Below are 18,988 nucleotides of genomic sequence, written 5' to 3' on the forward strand. Positions count from 1 at the left end.
CTTGCGTGTTTCTTAGTTCAAAACAATCACATCTGATCTTCTGAGAGCAGAAACAGGAGATAACAAGGTTGCTTTGTTTCCAGTTCTCTTTCATCCTGAAGTCTACCCTGAAGGATGCTTCTTATAGAATGAGGAAAACAGGCAGAAAGCTCTTTTCCCTTTCTATGTGTCTGGTGAAATCCCCTTTGCACACCAAAGGAGGAGTATGAGCAGAGTGTGTAATTGTGCAGGTGATGACAGTCTTAGATATCAAACTGTTTTGTCCACAGCCCTGTCTCTCATATAAGATTACTCTGGTGACTTACTGCTGACTAGAAAAAACCAAAACCAAACCCACCACTATTTTAATATATAAATAGTTAAATATTTAATCCTTCAGAACTCAGGACGTTTTCCTGGTTGCTGTTTTATTCCCTAACCTTGACGTTGGTGACTTCAACTCTACTGGGCAGTGAGGAAAAGACTAGATGAAACATCAAGGCACAGCCTAATCCCACCTTCAAATGTTACAGCAGAGAAATACCAAAACTGTGTGGTTATTTGCTACATACTGGAAACTTTTTTTCCACTATTGAACATTTATAGCTTCGTGCCCTCCACTCAAGATCCTATTCAGCCTTTAACCATATACGTGTTTTTTACAATTGATTAGAACTTTGAAATTTCCCTCCTGCTTTCTTTAAAAACCATTCTGATGATTCTAATTCTACACAGGTATTAGAACAGCAGTACTGGAGTCTGAGGAACATACCTGCCCAACGTGTCAGCAGAGGTTTCTCCTGAGGCTCCAGTTGCCAACAAGTGCTCACCCCAGGTGACGTGATGACTTTTACATAAACTGCTTGTGAGAAAAATCTATCTGTGAAAAGCTGAAAGGGAAGGGTTTACATCTCCTTACACAAGGCTACACTGAATAAGGCCAAAGCAAATGATTGGGAAAGTCATTGCTGTTGTCATTTTATGACAATTTTGAATTTTTTCAGTTTAGTCATCTGAAATGGCCAAGCTGCTTTCTCTCAGCTGGAGACAACGGTGTCTTAGTTTTATCTATTTATCTATTTCTCGCTCTATGGACTCCAGCTGGGCAGTGATGTAGAGGGTGTCACTGCATCTCCCCGAGGCTGTCCTGCCATGGCTGATACGACACCCTCTGGATCCTTGCAGCCTGATGTCCCCTGAGGGTCACTTAGTGCCAAGAGCTGAAAAGATGCAATCAGTGGGTTCCCCCCGGGGGTTTTAATTCCCCCCTCTCACCTTGGGGTGACTGACAGCTGCATTTCCTTGTGCTCAGTGTGAAAACCTCTGCCAGGTCCTTGTGCTGTTGGTGTCTGAGCTCCCAGCTGTGAACTCTTTTAACCCAGAGCCAAGGTGAATGTTTCAGCAGAAATTCCACCAAAGCAGATCAGGCTCTTCTTGCCCCCCCTTTCCTTAACCACTTGGGGATCAGTTGGCAGCAATCACTCAGTTGCTGAAGCTTTGCTGCTCTTCCTGGAGAGCCTGCCAGAGCCTGTCATCTGCTCCAGGTTCTACAGAAGATGTCTGGAGAGTGCCTGCAGCTACAGACTGAGCAGCCAGGTAAAACTCCTCTGATTTTAGAGGGAAAGGAGACAAACTGCTTTATGTGAGACCAGCAAAGTGGTTTTGCTCTCAGAAACTGAATTATCTGGTAATAAATAAAGGATCTTGACTGCTTTGGGCTACTCAGAGCAGTTGTTTGCAAACTGGGTGATGCTGGAAGCAGATGAAGCTGCTGAGGCATTGCCACATCTTCAAGAGAAATATTGTGGGTTTGTTTTTTTTTTTCCCCACCTCCTCAGATCATCTCTAAACTGCCCAGGTGCCACAAAAATGTGTTTGAGTATCTGATGGCATTTCTACAGGAACTGCTGAGAAAATCAGGGAAAAACCACTTGGATGCGCATATCCTTGGTAAGGCCACAACTCCAACTGCCCTGCTCAGAGGGGATTTGCAGCATTTCTCACAAAACCCCTTTCTCCAAAGTCCCCTGGGCAGGCTGAGCGAGCCCTCAAGTGTCACCTTGCCTGGGGTTGGGGGATTTTACCTGTGACCCCTGCAGCTGCTGGCTCTGTCTCATTCTCTCTGGCTTTTTCTCTGAAATGCAGGCAGCATTTTTGGGGAGCTGTTGCTTCGCCCTCCTCCTGGACGTCCTGCACCTGACACAGCTGAGAAGAAGAAAGCTCAGCAGTTCATCTGTCAGTTTCTCCTGAGAGAAAACGATCTGCTCTGGATTTCAGATGCAGCTGATCTGATTTTTAGCTATCAAATCGCTGTAAAAAAAATATTTTTTTTATACACTGGCTTTTTTGAAACGTTATCACAGGATTTTATACTTTCCTGGCAGTTTGAAAGCTGTCACTGTTTAAGCTGTAAAGTGTATAAAATTTCTAAGTAAGCTGCACACAGACAAGCAGAAATAGAAAAGCTGATACTTAGGAGTGAGGACAGACCATTCCCCATATCCTGCCCCCATGGCCTCTCCTCCTTTCCCACCTTTCCCACCGAGCAGAGACCCCCGAGCCGGCCTGGAGAAGGAGAGGAGGGAAGGCATCCCCCCACCACACGGCCCCAGCTGCTAGAGACAGGTGAGTGAGGGGCCTCCGGCTGCTTTGCTGTGATCCTGATCCCTGCCAGTCCCCTCTTTGGGTGCCCCTGCCCAGGGCTGGCTCTGCCCTCGGGAGCTGGCACGCGGCTGGGTGCCGGGTAGGGCCCTTCAGTTTCTCCTGCCAACACCTTCAGCTCACCCTCCTCCTCCCTTGTTTTTTTAGATTCCCAGTCTGCTTCCAGCAGACATCAGGATCCTCTACCAGCTGAGGAGGAGGATGGCCAGGAGAGCTTTGTGGATGCCCTGGAGGACATCGAAGAGGTACCCAGAGACTGCCACCTGCCTTGTGCCCGCTCCAGCTGAAGGAGAAGGTCCCAAACCCAACGTTTGCTTTGTGTGATGGGGACTAAAAAAGTGAGACTGCTCCAGTTGCATTTGGGTTATTTGGGGGGGACGTGTTTTTGAAAGGGGCTTTAGCACACAGAGCAAGCAGGTGTGATCCTTTGTCATCCTGGAAGCTGTGCAGAAGCAAGGGGGTTACGCTGGGGATCTTGCTGCTTAATGATTAAACCACGGGAGAGGGATTGGTGCTTGGCCAGGTGGCCCTGGCTGATGATGTTCCCTGGCATTGGTTCCTAGTTCTATTTTGCGGAGGTGAAGTAAATGCAGCTGCAGGTGGGGAGGTTCACAATCTGCAATGGAGAAGTGGCCTGCCAGTTTGAATTTATCAACAAACCAGATGACAAAGCCTACTCCAAGAAGTGGCTGGCTGCTAATCCCAGCAAGGGCTTTCTGCACCCAGGTGAGCTCCTTGTTGTTCCTCTCATTAATCAGCTCATGTTGTCACCTTAATTCTGGCTTAATTTTGACCCTGTTATGCCTCAGAATGCAGGCTTATTGATTTCATACCTTTTGCCCCCAAGTATGGATTTTATCATCTCCCTGCAGGTGCTGAGAAGACAGTGATGTTGGAGGTGTTTGTTAATAAATCAACAGCTACACACTTAAACTCTGGAGAGGAAAAACTTGAAGATATCTTGGTCCTGCATCTTCAGAGGGGGAAGGATTATTTTATTTCTGTAACGGGGAACTACTTGCCAAGTTGCTTTGGGGCTCCTCTCCACACCCTGTGCCACATGAGGGAACCTATCCAGGACATGTCAGCAGAATCTATTCAGAAACTCTATTCAGAGTTAAGGGCAAGAATTCCCTTCCAAACCCACAAGAATGATCCAAACTAGATGTTAAATCCTGTTGCTTGCTAAAGAACCTTTTGCACTGCCCTGCTCTCTCCTCTGAGGATGCTGGTACAGCTTGTGCATGTGTTGTTTCTTCTCTCTGGAGTGTTGGTGCCCAAGTGCCTGTTGTGCTAGTCTGGTGTAAAGGCTGCTGAGTGAAGCTGCAGTTTCTGACCAAGGAGGAATTCTCAGGTAAAAGCTCTGTGAAGCATTTTTGCCAGAACTTGGATAGCTACCTTTTCTTTTTCCCCCCTCACTCTCAGCCCCTGGTGCCACTGGAGATCAGTGATGATGCCATCGAAGCTGAAAAGCCCATGGACATTCCAAAGGAGCTGTGGATGATGGTGGATCATCTCTACAGGAATGCTTCCCAGCAGGTTGGCAGTCTTCGTGCTGGAGACACAGGATGGGACTTTTTTTGTCTTAGCTTTAGATTTGAGGATGCTCCTGGTCATGAGAATTTCTGTGGATGTTTGGGCAGTGGTAGAGGGGAGCCCCAGGGTGTTCTGTTCCCTGACGGTGCCTCTTGCTGGGAGTTTCCAGACAGCTGACAGTGACACTGCTCAGTAATTTATCCAACTAACTTTTCGTTTCCTGGAGAATGAGTTAAGTGTGTGCTTTGCAGGAGTACCTGTTCCAGCAGCCAGGCCTCAAGTCTGAATTTGAGCAAATCCGGGACTGTTTGGACAAAGGAATCCACGACAGCCTCTGTATCCTTGCAGCCTGATGTCTTTACAGCCTCTGCAAGGTGACTGATGAGGGCCATAAGGAGGCCGGGGAAGAACGCTTTCAGGCTCCCCTGACAGTGGGGCCACTGGCTGAGCCTGCACACGAACTGGGGTGCCTGCAGAGAAGACACAGGGGCAGCTCTCAGTGCACTGCTTCAGGGTGACCCCACAAGCCCCTCTGGGCCAGCACCCAACTCTGGCACCCAACTCTGGATCTTGCCCTAGGTTTCCAGCTGCAGTGCAGGGCAGGGGGTGCAGGCAGTGGGGAAGCAGAGTGCTGCCCAGAATGCTGCAGGGCTCCTGTTTGTGCCTGGGGGGCCCCAGCAGCTGCGGGGTGGTAGGGCTGGGAGCAGCGGAGGCCTCATCCTGCCAAGGAGAGGCTGTGCTGGGCTGCAGAGCCCAGAAGGCCTCCCAGCAGAGCCCAGGGGAGTAAAGAGGGCAGCAGCCCTGCCCAAGTGCTGCCCGCGGGGCTGGGCTGGAGGGCAGCTGTCCTTGCCCCTTGCCGCATGCCCCTCTGCAGGCTCAGCTCCCACAGCAGCCTTACGTCATCAAAGAGGGTGGGGAGCTTCTCTGCCAGCAGCACAGCGATGGGGCTGGCCTCCACATTCAACATGGGACCAGCCATGATCTCTCTTAGGAGCAGCGGGCCCTGCTGCCTGACTTCTGCAAAGTTGTCCTGCATCTTCCAGATGCTTCTGAAGCTGTCCCTCTGCCCCAGGAAGCCACCAGCTGGGAGCCTCCAGTCCCCGGAGCAGGGACAGAGGGCTCTGCTGTCAGTCCCTCTGCCCTCCAGCCCTTCCTGCTGGGGCAGTGCTCAGCACCCCTGGGTGTCCACAGGCAGGGCTTCCCCCCGGACGGGCTGTGTCAGCCCCCAGGCCCTGAGCTGGCATGGGGAACCAGGAGCTGGACAGTGCCGGGCTCCTGCAGCTTCGCTCATCTCTCACGGCTGTCATTCTTTCAGCTGCTGGGCTGCCAGGACATTGCAAAGACTTCGAGTGACCTGGGCTGCCTGCGGTCATGTCTGAAGTGTGGCAGTCACAGTGTCCGTCTGCTGGCACTCAGGGCCTTGGTGGAGCTGTGGGCACATCCACAGATGGGGAGTGAGGCGGAGTCAGGCGGAGCTGCGTTGGCAGCCTGGGGCTGGGGCATGGGGGTAACGTGGTGCTTTGGTCCTGGCTGTTAACTCTTCTGCTAAATGCTACCTGCCAGGAAGTGGTTATTTTTCCCAACGCTGCTTCCTCTCTTTCTCTTTATAGTCCTAGTGACCAACTGTCAGCAAGTGCAGCTCAGGAGAAGGCAGAAGCAGATGATGCAGGTGATGCAGACGACATCATTGTCCTCAGCACTCCCCAGTGGGAAGAAGCTTCTGGCCCTACGTTGGATGCAGCTGCTGTGGACAGAGGAGGCAGGATTTTGAAGTCTGGAGGAGCTCAGGAGGAAAAGGACCCAGGCCTTTTCTTGAGGTGGTTTGTATTGTCAGCACTGACTGTGTTTCCTGTTGACTTCAGCACAGGCATCAGGTGGAGCAGCACAAGAAGTTTTGTGAATGTGCTGATTCGTTACTCGTTGGCGATGCTTCTTGTCAAGCTGTGAGGGCAGCTGTGACTCCATGTCCACTAGCAGGGTTGTTGTATTACCTTGTCCTCCAGACAAAACATTCAATTGCCTTGTGATCAAACACCTAGCTCCTTCTATGAGGTTTTAAAATCCCGTCTATGGTTTGGAGGCCACAGAGCCCTAAAGGAATCTTAGGAAACCAGTATATTTAGATAATGCAATGTTGTCTTCTGCTTTACCTGTGAGAGCCTACAGTGGGAGGTTTTATTCTTTCTGGGTTCTTCAGTTCTGTTTTATCAGAACTGTGTGGTAAGTGGTCAGCAGATAGTGTCCAGGGGACATTTCTTGGCATTATTACTGCAGTCTCTGTCTGGCACCATGAAGCACATGTCCTGCATCACGAGAGTCCCTTTGCTGTGCTGCAGGAACAGGCTGAGTGTGAGGTTAAGCTTTTGATCTGGATTCTGCTGTTTGCTTTTCTTTCCCTTTTCTGAATAGTGTGTAACTGGATAGAGCAGCAGATGGCATAGTCTCTAGCATCATGTTACACGTAAGACTCCATGAACTAGTAAAATCTCTGCCTGTGCCTGTGGTGTGTACTCATGTGTGCAATGAGTACCTTGGAGGTTCCTCTACTTCCTCTCTTGCTAGGCCGTTACCATTCTGTTAACTGGTTCCTAATCAAACGTATTCATGCTCGTATTTTTCTTCTCCACTTTAGAGGTGTTTCTTAAACTGCTAGGTGTAAGAGTCCAAAGAAGATAGCACTACTGGAAATGCATTCATTCCTGCTGTCCTGTGTTGACTTGGCTGCCCCAAGTCTCACTCTGTTGTCACCTGTAGAGTTGTCCGTGTTAAATGTTAAGGAGATTTTTCTATTTTTTCTTCTGTTTTCTTCTATAGTAAACATGAAAGTTAAATCCTGAAAAGACGACACTTTGTCCTTTCAGAACCAAAAAGCCATATCCTTAATATTAAGCTATGGATCCCCTGCTAAGCCTTTGTCCCTGGCCAAGTCCTTCCTCCGTCCTGCCCATCCCTTCCCTGGCTCCTTTTTCAGGCATTGCCAGGTGACTCCTCTCCAGGGCATTCTTCTGGACTGGAAACTTGCCCATTGCAATTAAAAAAATAACTCCTTTTGTTCACAGGGATTTTTTTATTCCTTGTGCTTTCAGGTGATAGCCATGGTTCTAGAATCAAAAGTTACAAAAGAAGAGCCTCAAACATAAAAGTGAGGAGTAGCAGAGTGTAGTACAAACACTGATTGTCCCCTTTCTTCCCTGGTGTGTAGATCCCCTGCCAGAAGAGGAGAAAGATGATTTTCTCTGGACTTGTCTCTCCCCAGGATTCTGAGGTACTTTCTGAGAAGGACCTCGTAAAAGAAAGCTCAGCAAAGTTTCCATTTTGTCTTCCACAAGAAAGGTTATTCAAGCTGTCAGTGGGTGGCAAAGCAGATGCTTCTTTCTGCTCCTTTCAGATGTTTGTTTCATCTCTTTGAGGGAAAATTACCTCAACAATGCAGAAAAGAGGAGAAGATTGTCATTCCTGTAGAGCTCAAAAGTGACATTGCTGGCTCTGAGAAAAATGACATATTAAATGAAAGGCCTGAGGTGCCCAACAAAACTTCCAGAGACTACACTGGTGAGAGAAACGATCTAGATCCAAATACTTCCTCTATGAATACTAATCCCTAGAAAATGAACTAAGAAAGTGACTGACTTCTGAGGTTGCAAATATTAAGCTGGCCTGTGAATCCCTGCTGGCCAATGGCAGAGTAGCAAAGCAGCTGAGTGTCTCCCTTCTTCCCTGCTGTGTAGGTTCCCTTCCAGCTGTGGCAGCAGAGGAAAAGAAAGCTGTCAGTTTTCTGGGGACTTCTTCCTTGGATTCTGAGGTACTTTGTGTGAAAGAAAGGGAGGTTTCCGTGGTGGGGCTGGCGAGGATAGGAGGAAGATCCAGGAGCTCCTGGGATCCCGCTGTAACTGAAAGGAAGCTGGGCTGAAGTGGGGAAGTGCTTCTCAGGGGCTGTGCAGAAGCAGGGGTGAGATTCAGGACCTCAGGCATTTCTTTCTGCTGCTTCAGATTTCCTTGGAAAGCAGTCAGTGGATGATAATGCAGATGCTTGTTTCTTCTGTTGTGTGTAAAAGCTCCTGAGCAATTCCTTGTCTTTTATCTTTCAGGGTAACAAAGGTGGTGTTGCCATAAGGTTTAAATTCCATAACACTACTACTCTGTGCATTGTGAATTCTCACCTGGCAGCTGACATAGAGGAATACAAGAGGAGGAACCAGGACTTCCAGGACATCTGCTCTCGGATGCAGTTCCGCCAGTCAGATCCCAACTTGGCCTCTCTCACCATTGCCAAACATGAGTATGCTCCCCCTCTGGCTGTGCCCATCGCTCCGTGGGGCAGGGAGAACTTGAGGAACACAGGAGAGTGCCAGGTTCTCCTGGCTGGGATGTGGGAAGGGGTCAGAAATGCTTTACTGGAACCCTGGGGCTGAGGGTGGTCACTGTCCAGGTCTGACAAGTCACTTGCCACCCTGTGCTCTCCCAGCTTTGTTTTATTTTCAAGTGAGGATGTGGCAGCAATGTGCACTGATTTCCCCAGGGGGGTTTAATCTCTGGGATATCAGAAGCACCAGTTATCAAGAGGCAGTGACAAGGATGCAGAACGGGAATTAAAAGCAGCAAAAAATAGAAAATAAATCTTCACTTTCAGGTTTTCACTGCTGCTTGTTGTCTCTGATGGCCAAGCAGACACAGCACCCAGCTGACAGTGTTGGGAGGAGCTGCTGGGTCCTGCCTGTGGCCAGACCGTGCACACTTGTGCTCTGTGTTCTCCTGCAGTGTGATTTTATGGCTGGGTGACCTCAACTATCGTCTGGAGGATCTGGATGTGGCAAAAGTGAAGCAGCTGGTGGAAGAGAAAGCTTTTCCAGAGCTCTGGCAGTATGACCAGGTACTGCTGTCCCCTGCCTGCAAGTGGGGCTGCTCAGAAACTGCACACCCACTGCTCAGCCTTCTCCGTGCTGAGCTTGTCCCTTTTAGATGGGAATTGTGCTTGAGTTTATTTAAAATTAAATGTTTTGTCCTTTTTTATTTTGTTTTGTTTTGTTTTTCTTTCCTAACTAAAGAGGCAAATGAATGCAAATGCAGTCTTTGAAGGCTTTACAGAGGGAGAGCTTTCTTTCCAGCCAACACACAAATATGATGCTGGCTGTGATGACTGGGACACAAGGTGATGTGCAGTCTGATGTTCTCACTGAAGGAAGTAAAAAAAAAAAAACAAAAAGCTAAAGAATGGCAGGTCTAATGAGTATAAACAGGAACAGTTCTTAGGTTATTGCTCTTCCTCTCCTTTAGGTCCAGTTTACATCTATTCATCTTGCTTTTCTTCCACTGATGTTTACCAGAACTTTTGCCCAGGAAAAATCCATTGGCTTTCCCCAGGGCTGTACAAAAACAAGGAATTATTTTTGTTAGTTTCTTCTTTGTTGTTGTTGTTGGTTTGGGTTTTTTTCCCTTGGCAAAATTTTGAGCATCTTTTACTTGCTGATACCTTCTCTACCTCCTCAGACCAGCTATATAGAGCCTCTGTACCTCAGATCAGAGCAGCTGGGGTCTGAAATGGAGCATTTGTGCTGTCTGTAGCCGAGTGCATCCTTGTGTAAGTCTGGGTATTGCACTGATTGGATCCAAAGAACAAAAGAAATCATTTTCAGCTTTGAAGAAGCAGAAAGCAAAGCATGATACAGAGCTACTTAAGAGCAGACAATTTTGCAACTGCTCAAAGCAGCTCTGGCAAACACAACTTTGGAGGAGACCTGGCTGCAGGCCATGGCAGGAAAACAGAGTCTCTGGGAGAGCAGTGTCTTGCTTTGCTTTGTTCCTCCACCTGAGCTGGGCCTCCTCTGCCCATCCCCAAACGCCCCCTCCAGGACCCCCAAAATGCCCTCTGAACCCCTCAGACTGCACCCATAAACTTGTGCACCTGCAGGTTCTTTAGATGAGCCAAAGCTCTTCTTCTCCCCCAGTGGGGGCTCCTTGGCTGTCCCAGGCCCTGCTTTCCCCTGCTGTGGCCTCTGCAATGAGGCAATGAGCACTTCCCAGAGGAGACTGAGGCAAGGAAGTCCTGGAAAACCTCAGCATTCTCAATATCCTCTGGAGCTAGGTCTGACATTTCCTTCAGGAGAGGGCCTACATTTTCCTGGCTTCTCCTTTCATTCCCACCTATGTGCCTCTCAAAGCTTTTCTTATTGCTCTTTCCAACCCCGGCAAGATTCAATCCTACCTGGGATGGATGTGGCTCTCCTGCCCTGCTCCCCAGCTGCTCCGACCACCTCTCTACTCCTCCCAGGGTACCTGCCCTTGCTTCCCCCCCGCCTCTGCATGCTTCCTCCTTCACTTGGAGGCCTTTTAGGAGCTGCTGGCTCATCCCCGCCGCCCTCCTGGAATTTTTCCCCGGCTGCGGGATGGGGAGAGTGGGGAAAGAGCACCTGCCAGCATGGGCCGGGAACCAAGATGTCCGCCGGGCAGCCCCCTGCTTGCCCCGGGACTACAGCTCCCAGCATGCCCCGGGACTACAGCTCCCAGCACGCCCCGGGGCGCTCCTCCTCTCCTGCTGCCTGAGCCCGCCCGACCCCGGGGCTGCCCCGGCCCCGGCCCAGCTGGGAGGGGGAGCAGGAGGAAGGGGATCTGGGCAGGGAGGGAAGGCAGGACAAAGAGTGGTGAGGAGCGGGAAAGAGGTGGAGGGGAAGGGGGCAAAGAGGGAGGAGGAGGGAGGCAGGGAGGGAGAGAGAGGAGAAGGGCGGGAAGGAGGAGAGAGGGGGGATGGAGAGAGAGCGGGCCAGGGGCCTGAGAGAGACAGAAAAGGCCCCAGGAGAGGGGAGTGACAGAGGGGTGGGAGAGGGAGCAGGAGAGAGGGGAAAGGGCGAGGGGAGGGAGAGGCAGGAAAGGGGAGAGGCTGCAGGAGAGAGAGGGACAATAAGGCCAGGAGAGGAGAGGGAGAGAAAGATGTGGAGAAAGAGAGAGAGAGAAACAGCAGTGGCTCTGAGACCCGTCAGGGAGGAATTGGGAAGTGTTGAGAGGGAGACAGCCAGTGAAAGCCCAAAGTTGTGATGGGCAAAGGACAGGGAGGGAGGGATGAAGAGCTGGGGGCAGGGAGCTGGGCAGAGCCCCAGAAGAGCAAGCAGTGATGAGCAGCTGGGCCAGGCCCTACCAACCTGGGCTTTCTTTTCAAGGAAGCAAGCTTGTTTTCATTTTTAAGGTTTGATTAGGGACCCTTGGTTTGTGTTCCTGGTTTCTTCAGGTTGATGTTGTTGTTGTTGTGCTGGATTGTGTTGTGTTTTCTCTCTTGAAACCATCATTTCTGGTCTGACACCTCTGGAGCAGGTAGGGCAGTGTGACTGATGGTGTGGTCTTGCATATTTCTAGGGAGTCAGTGGAAATGGTGGTTGGAGCCTTCTGCATCCCTTACCCTTTGATTTCTTGAGTGTAAATCTTGCAGTGGATTTGCTGAGGTGCAAAAAGGAAATGGGAGAGCAGATCTTCCTCTCTCACACACACACAGCTTCCCCTATCTGAAGATGAACAGAGAAAATCTCTGGGGCTGTGTTCTTTTATTAAACGTGTGTCAGTCACGCATGGTTTACTCTGTGCATCAGAGAACTGGTTTATACTCTGCTTTCCCTACTTAGGGTTGGGTACAGGTGCTTTATTTGGAGTTCTGATCACCTTTTTTTGGTTCTTCTAGAAGCCAATCAGAGCCAGTGAGTGGAACATCTGGAAGGCAAAGGGAGCCAGGGAGTGGAACATCAAAAGCTGTATGTAAAATCACAATCTCACACTTTCTACTGCAGCCTGCATTTACATCCAAACAGTGTACCCTTGTATTAATTTCCCAAACAATAACTTAATCCATTTTCCAATAAAACACAGTCTTTGTTGTAAATAGAATGTATTTGAGTCAGCATAGCAAAACTGTGTACTGCCATCATTTGCACAGTTGGGTTTTTTTCCCTAATTTTATAAAAGGTTACCAAAACCCCCTGAGAATCTGTTATTGTTAAACTTGGTACTGTTTCTTACTTTTGACTCAAACCAACATATCCCAAGCATTTTGAGGACATCTGTGTGCAGCGAAACAATTCCTTTTTGTGCCTGTAAATACCTGGGCATTTCTTCCTGAGACTGTATAATTGAGGTGAAATTGTTTGGGCCCCTCTGAGTACACAAATGTCTTGAATAGATTGCCATCAGTTAAAGTCTTGTTGCTGCCCAAGTTGGTATTCTGCAGTTCTGCATTTGATCTTTGGACTTTATCTGATGAAGCAGTTCAGTTGAATAGTTTGTCTGCACAGGAAAATACCAACAGCCCAGTGTACCCATTCAGCACAAGATTGGAGCCCAGTGCCTTTGTGGGTAAAAGCTCTGTCATTTTTCTTCCCTTCTGCCTGCAGGACATGTTTGGATCTGGGTGACTTCAGGTTTGGATGCTGCTGCCGTTTCCCAGAGGTTCAGCCTTTCTTCAGGATACCCCCACTTGGAACTGAGACTGGGAAAAGGGGCAGCATTTTTCTACAGCTTTGCAAACACTGTCCTGCTGCTGCTAAAATACAAATAAGGAACACAAGGAAATACCTGACTGGTAATGCTCTCGATGTTGATTTGCCTCCTGGGGTGGAATATGATGTGTAACTCTGCATTTCAAAAGAGTCCTTCCAGTATAAACATCACTAAGTGGTGGGTTGTTTTATTTTTGTCCTCCTGATTTTAGGTATAACTGCTTTTTCTTCACTAGACTGGGGTGAGGCATTACAGTAAGCCAGAGTTGTGGGGTCTGAGCACTTGAGAAGCTGTGAGGAGATCTGAATGTAGAAATTCATCAAGTGTGTCTGTGTGTCCTGTGAAGAATACAGCCTGTGCTGGTCATGGAGTGGTGTGTCATATTTCAGCTTGAAAGCTTCTTGTCTGTAGCTCTGAAACGACTCAGTCTGAATCTGACATCAGCAATGCTGTCACTGATCAGTTTGAATTCCTTTCTGCCCGTGAATGTCTCTCTCTGTGAGTGTGAGTCAGTGTAGCTGGCCCAGGGACCCTGGTAGTTCCCAGAGTGCCTTTATCCAAACCACATTCGTAGCAGTTGCTCTAATTCAGATGGGGTTTTATTTCTTGAAAACAGGTATGTTAAAACCCTTTGATTATTTTTTTGTGACCAGATCAGTGACTCCTCTGCACTTCTTTCTCTGGCCCAGCTTATTGAGATATATGGAATTTCTTGTCAAATCCTTTAAAATAAAACCCCAGGAGTCTTTGCTTTGTTATTTTAAATCTTATGCTGTGATCTGTAGCTGGATAACCATTGAGATGTGAACGAAACTTTGATCTTTAAGAATATGAAGTCATTGGTTTAAGTTTACAAGATGTTTGCGTTTGGATCCTATCCTACAGAGGGTTGTTGGGAAGCTTGGGAAGACAGGAGGGGAGTAGCTGATCAGCCTCAGTGTAATCCTGCAGTATTCCTCAGCCTCAAGACACAAGGAAGCCCTTCAGGAGCTGTTCACCATCTCTGAGACATTTTGTTAATTTTGTGTTGCAAAGAGCCCTCCTCCTTCTCCTTCTCCTTCTCCTTCTCCTTCTCCTTCTCCTTCTCCTTCTCCTTCTCCTTCTCCTTCTCCTTCTCCTTCTCCTTCTCCTTCTCCTTCTCCTTCTCCTTCTCCTTCTCCTTCTCCTTCTCCTTCTCCTTCTCCTTCTCCTTCTCCTTCTCCTTCTCCTTCTCCTTCTCCTTCTCCTTCTCCTTCTCCTTCTCCTTCTCCTTCTCCTTCTCCTTCTTCTCCTTCTCCTTCTTCTCCTTCTCCTTCTCCTTCTTCTCCTCCTTCTCCTTCTCCTTCTCCTTCTCCTTCTCCTTCTCCTTCTCCTTCTCCTTCTCCTTCTCCTTCTCCTTCTCCTTCTCCTTCTCCTTCTCCTTCTCCTTCTCCTTCTCCTTCTCCTTCTCCTTCTCCTTCTCCTTCTCCTTCTCCTTCTCCTTCTCCTTCTCCTTCTTCTCCTTCTCCTCCTCCTTCTTCTCCTCCTTCTCCTTCCCCTTCCCCTTCCCCTTCTCCTTCTCCTTCTCCTTCTCCTTCTCCTTCTCCTTCTCCTTCTCCTTCTCCTTCTCCTTCTCCTTCTCCTTCTCCTTCTCCTTCTCCTTCTCCTTCTCCTTCTCCTTCTCCTCCTCCTCCTCTGATGATGATCCCATACCTGATGAGTTCTTGTGTGCTCTTTGCAAAGCCCTACTGACTGATGCAGCTTTTATTCCCTGCTGTGGGCACAGTTATTGTGAGGAATGTAAGTGTTCCTTGCGTGTTTCTTAGTTCAAAACAATCACATCTGATCTTCTGAGAGCAGAAACAGGAGATAACAAGGTTGCTTTGTTTCCAGTTCTCTTTCATCCTGAAGTCTACCCTGAAGGATGCTTCTTATAGAATGAGGAAAACAGGCAGAAAGCTCTTTTCCCTTTCTATGTGTCTGGTGAAATCCCCTTTGCACACCAAAGGAGGAGTATGAGCAGAGTGTGTAATTGTGCAGGTGATGACAGTCTTAGATATCAAACTGTTTTGTCCACAGCCCTGTCTCTCATATAAGATTACTCTGGTGACTTACTGCTGACTAGAAAAAACCAAAACCAAACCCACCACTATTTTAATATATAAATAGTTAAATATTTAATCCTTCAGAACTCAGGACGTTTTCCTGGTTGCTGTTTTATTCCCTAACCTTGACGTTGGTGACTTCAACTCTACTGGGCAGTGAGGAAAAGACTAGATGAAACATCAAGGCACAGCCTAATCCCACCTTCAAATGTTACAGCAGAGAAATACCAAAACTGTGTGGTTATTTGCTACATACTGGAAACTTTTTTTCCACTATTGAACATTTATAGCTTCGTGCCCTCCACTCAAGATCCTATTCAGCCTTTAACCATATACGTGTTTTTTACAATTGATTAGAACTTTGAAATTTCCCTCCTGCTTTCTTTAAAAACCATTCTGATGATTCTAATTCTACACAGGTATTAGAACAGCAGTACTGGAGTCTGAGGAACATACCTGCCCAACGTGTCAGCAGAGGTTTCTCCTGAGGCTCCAGTTGCCAACAAGTGCTCACCCCAGGTGACGTGATGACTTTTACATAAACTGCTTGTGAGAAAAATCTATCTGTGAAAAGCTGAAAGGGAAGGGTTTACATCTCCTTACACAAGGCTACACTGAATAAGGCCAAAGCAAATGATTGGGAAAGTCATTGCTGTTGTCATTTTATGACAATTTTGAATTTTTTCAGTTTAGTCATCTGAAATGGCCAAGCTGCTTTCTCTCAGCTGGAGACAACGGTGTCTTAGTTTTATCTATTTATCTATTTCTCGCTCTATGGACTCCAGCTGGGCAGTGATGTAGAGGGTGTCACTGCATCTCCCCGAGGCTGTCCTGCCATGGCTGATACGACACCCTCTGGATCCTTGCAGCCTGATGTCCCCTGAGGGTCACTTAGTGCCAAGAGCTGAAAAGATGCAATCAGTGGGTTCCCCCCGGGGGTTTTAATTCCCCCCTCTCACCTTGGGGTGACTGACAGCTGCATTTCCTTGTGCTCAGTGTGAAAACCTCTGCCAGGTCCTTGTGCTGTTGGTGTCTGAGCTCCCAGCTGTGAACTCTTTTAACCCAGAGCCAAGGTGAATGTTTCAGCAGAAATTCCACCAAAGCAGATCAGGCTCTTCTTGCCCCCCCTTTCCTTAACCACTTGGGGATCAGTTGGCAGCAATCACTCAGTTGCTGAAGCTTTGCTGCTCTTCCTGGAGAGCCTGCCAGAGCCTGTCATCTGCTCCAGGTTCTACAGAAGATGTCTGGAGAGTGCCTGCAGCTACAGACTGAGCAGCCAGGTAAAACTCCTCTGATTTTAGAGGGAAAGGAGACAAACTGCTTTATGTGAGACCAGCAAAGTGGTTTTGCTCTCAGAAACTGAATTATCTGGTAATAAATAAAGGATCTTGACTGCTTTGGGCTACTCAGAGCAGTTGTTTGCAAACTGGGTGATGCTGGAAGCAGATGAAGCTGCTGAGGCATTGCCACATCTTCAAGATAAATATTGTGGGTTTGTTTTTTTTTTTCCCCACCTCCTCAGATCATCTCTAAACTGCCCAGGTGCCACAAAAATGTGTTTGAGTATCTGATGGCATTTCTACAGGAACTGCTGAGAAAATCAGGGAAAAACCACTTGGATGCGCATATCCTTGGTAAGGCCACAACTCCAACTGCCCTGCTCAGAGGGGATTTGCAGCATTTCTCACAAAACCCCTTTCTCCAAAGTCCCCTGGGCAGGCTGAGCGAGCCCTCAAGTGTCACCTTGCCTGGGGTTGGGGGATTTTACCTGTGACCCCTGCAGCTGCTGGCTCTGTCTCATTCTCTCTGGCTTTTTCTCTGAAATGCAGGCAGCATTTTTGGGGAGCTGTTGCTTCGCCCTCCTCCTGGACGTCCTGCACCTGACACAGCTGAGAAGAAGAAAGCTCAGCAGTTCATCTGTCAGTTTCTCCTGAGAGAAAACGATCTGCTCTGGATTTCAGATGCAGCTGATCTGATTTTTAGCTATCAAATCGCTGTAAAAAAAATATTTTTTTTATACACTGGCTTTTTTGAAACGTTATCACAGGATTTTATACTTTCCTGGCAGTTTGAAAGCTGTCACTGTTTAAGCTGTAAAGTGTATAAAATTTCTAAGTAAGCTGCACACAGACAAGCAGAAATAGAAAAGCTGATACTTAGGAGTGAGGACAGACCATTCCCCATATCCTGCCCCCATGGCCTCTCCTCCTTTCCCACCTTTCCCACCGAGCAGAGACCCCCGAGCCGGCCTGGAGAAGGAGAGGAGGGAAGGCATCCCCCCACCACACGGCCCCAGCTGCTAGAGACAGGTGAGTGAGGGGCCTCCGGCTGCTTTGCTGTGATCCTGATCCCTGCCAGTCCCCTCTTTGGGTGCCCCTGCCCAGGGCTGGCTCTGCCCTCGGGAGCTGGCACGCGGCTGGGTGCCGGGTAGGGCCCTTCAGTTTCTCCTGCCAACACCTTCAGCTCACCCTCCTCCTCCCTTGTTTTTTTAGATTCCCAGTCTGCTTCCAGCAGACATCAGGATCCTCTACCAGCTGAGGAGGAGGATGGCCAGGAGAGCTTTGTGGATGCCCTGGAGGACATCGAAGAGGTACCCAGAGACTGCCACCTGCCTTGTGCCCGCTCCAGCTGAAGGAGAAGGTCCCAAACCCAACGTTTGCTTTGTGTGATGGGGACTAAAAAAGTGAGACTGCTCCAGTTGCATTTGGGTTATTTGGGGGGGACGTGTTTTTGAAAGGGGCTTTAGCACACAGAGCAAGCAGGTGTGATCCTTTGTCATCCTGGAAGCTGTGCAGAAGCAAGGGGGTTACGCTGGGGATCTTGCTGCTTAATGATTAAACCACGGGAGAGGGATTGGTGCTTGGCCAGGTGGCCCTGGCTGATGATGTTCCCTGGCATTGGTTCCTAGTTCTATTTTGCGGAGGTGAAGTAAATGCAGCTGCAGGTGGGGAGGTTCACAATCTGCAATGGAGAAGTGGCCTGCCAGTTTGAATTTATCAACAAACCAGATGACAAAGCCTACTCCAAGAAGTGGCTGGCTGCTAATCCCAGCAAGGGCTTTCTGCACCCAGGTGAGCTCCTTGTTGTTCCTCTCATTAATCAGCTCATGTTGTCACCTTAATTCTGGCTTAATTTTGACCCTGTTATGCCTCAGAATGCAGGCTTATTGATTTCATACCTTTTGCCCCCAAGTATGGATTTTATCATCTCCCTGCAGGTGCTGAGAAGACAGTGATGTTGGAGGTGTTTGTTAATAAATCAACAGCTACACACTTAAACTCTGGAGAGGAAAAACTTGAAGATATCTTGGTCCTGCATCTTCAGAGGGGGAAGGATTATTTTATTTCTGTAACGGGGAACTACTTGCCAAGTTGCTTTGGGGCTCCTCTCCACACCCTGTGCCACATGAGGGAACCTATCCAGGACATGTCAGCAGAATCTATTCAGAAACTCTATTCAGAGTTAAGGGCAAGAATTCCCTTCCAAACCCACAAGAATGATCCAAACTAGATGTTAAATCCTGTTGCTTGCTAAAGAACCTTTTGCACTGCCCTGCTCTCTCCTCTGAGGATGCTGGTACAGCTTGTGCATGTGTTGTTTCTTCTCTCTGGAGTGTTGGTGCCCAAGTGCCTGTTGTGCTAGTCTGGTGTAAAGGCTGCTGAGTGAAGCTGCAGTTTCTGACCAAGGAGGAATTCTCAGGTAAAAGCTCTGTGAAGCATTTTTGCCAGAACTTGGATAGCTACCTTTTCTTTTTCCCCCCTCACTCTCAGCCCCTGGTGCCACTGGAGATCAGTGATGATGCCATCGAAGCTGAAAAGCCCATGGACATTCCAAAGGAGCTGTGGATGATGGTGGATCATCTCTACAGGAATGCTTCCCAGCAGGTTGGCAGTCTTCGTGCTGGAGACACAGGATGGGACTTTTTTTGTCTTAGCTTTAGATTTGAGGATGCTCCTGGTCATGAGAATTTCTGTGGATGTTTGGGCAGTGGTAGAGGGGAGCCCCAGGGTGTTCTGTTCCCTGACGGTGCCTCTTGCTGGGAGTTTCCAGACAGCTGACAGTGACACTGCTCAGTAATTTATCCAACTAACTTTTCGTTTCCTGGAGAATGAGTTAAGTGTGTGCTTTGCAGGAGTACCTGTTCCAGCAGCCAGGCCTCAAGTCTGAATTTGAGCAAATCCGGGACTGTTTGGACAAAGGAATCCACGACAGCCTCTGTATCCTTGCAGCCTGATGTCTTTACAGCCTCTGCAAGGTGACTGATGAGGGCCATA

General features: G+C 48.5%; 1 protein-coding gene across 1 annotated transcript; it reads left to right on the top strand.

The window, feature by feature from the left end:
• Positions 1 to 2,490: 2,490 nt before the first annotated feature.
• On the top strand, positions 2,491 to 17,346 carry LOC139800053 (type II inositol 1,4,5-trisphosphate 5-phosphatase-like). Its single transcript, XM_071752743.1, is given in 11 exon segments — positions 2,491 to 2,566; positions 2,788 to 2,885; positions 3,204 to 3,366; positions 3,513 to 3,749; positions 4,067 to 4,179; positions 4,428 to 4,512; positions 15,867 to 15,994; positions 16,237 to 16,348; positions 16,544 to 16,710; positions 16,948 to 17,023; positions 17,207 to 17,346. Coding segments are annotated over 11 exon segments (1,395 nt in total).
• The last annotated feature ends 1,642 nt before the right edge of the window (positions 17,347 to 18,988 follow it).

Source organism: Heliangelus exortis, chromosome 9, assembly GCF_036169615.1.
Source record: "Heliangelus exortis chromosome 9, bHelExo1.hap1, whole genome shotgun sequence".
In the NCBI taxonomy this organism is placed as follows: Eukaryota; Metazoa; Chordata; class Aves; order Apodiformes; family Trochilidae; genus Heliangelus; species Heliangelus exortis.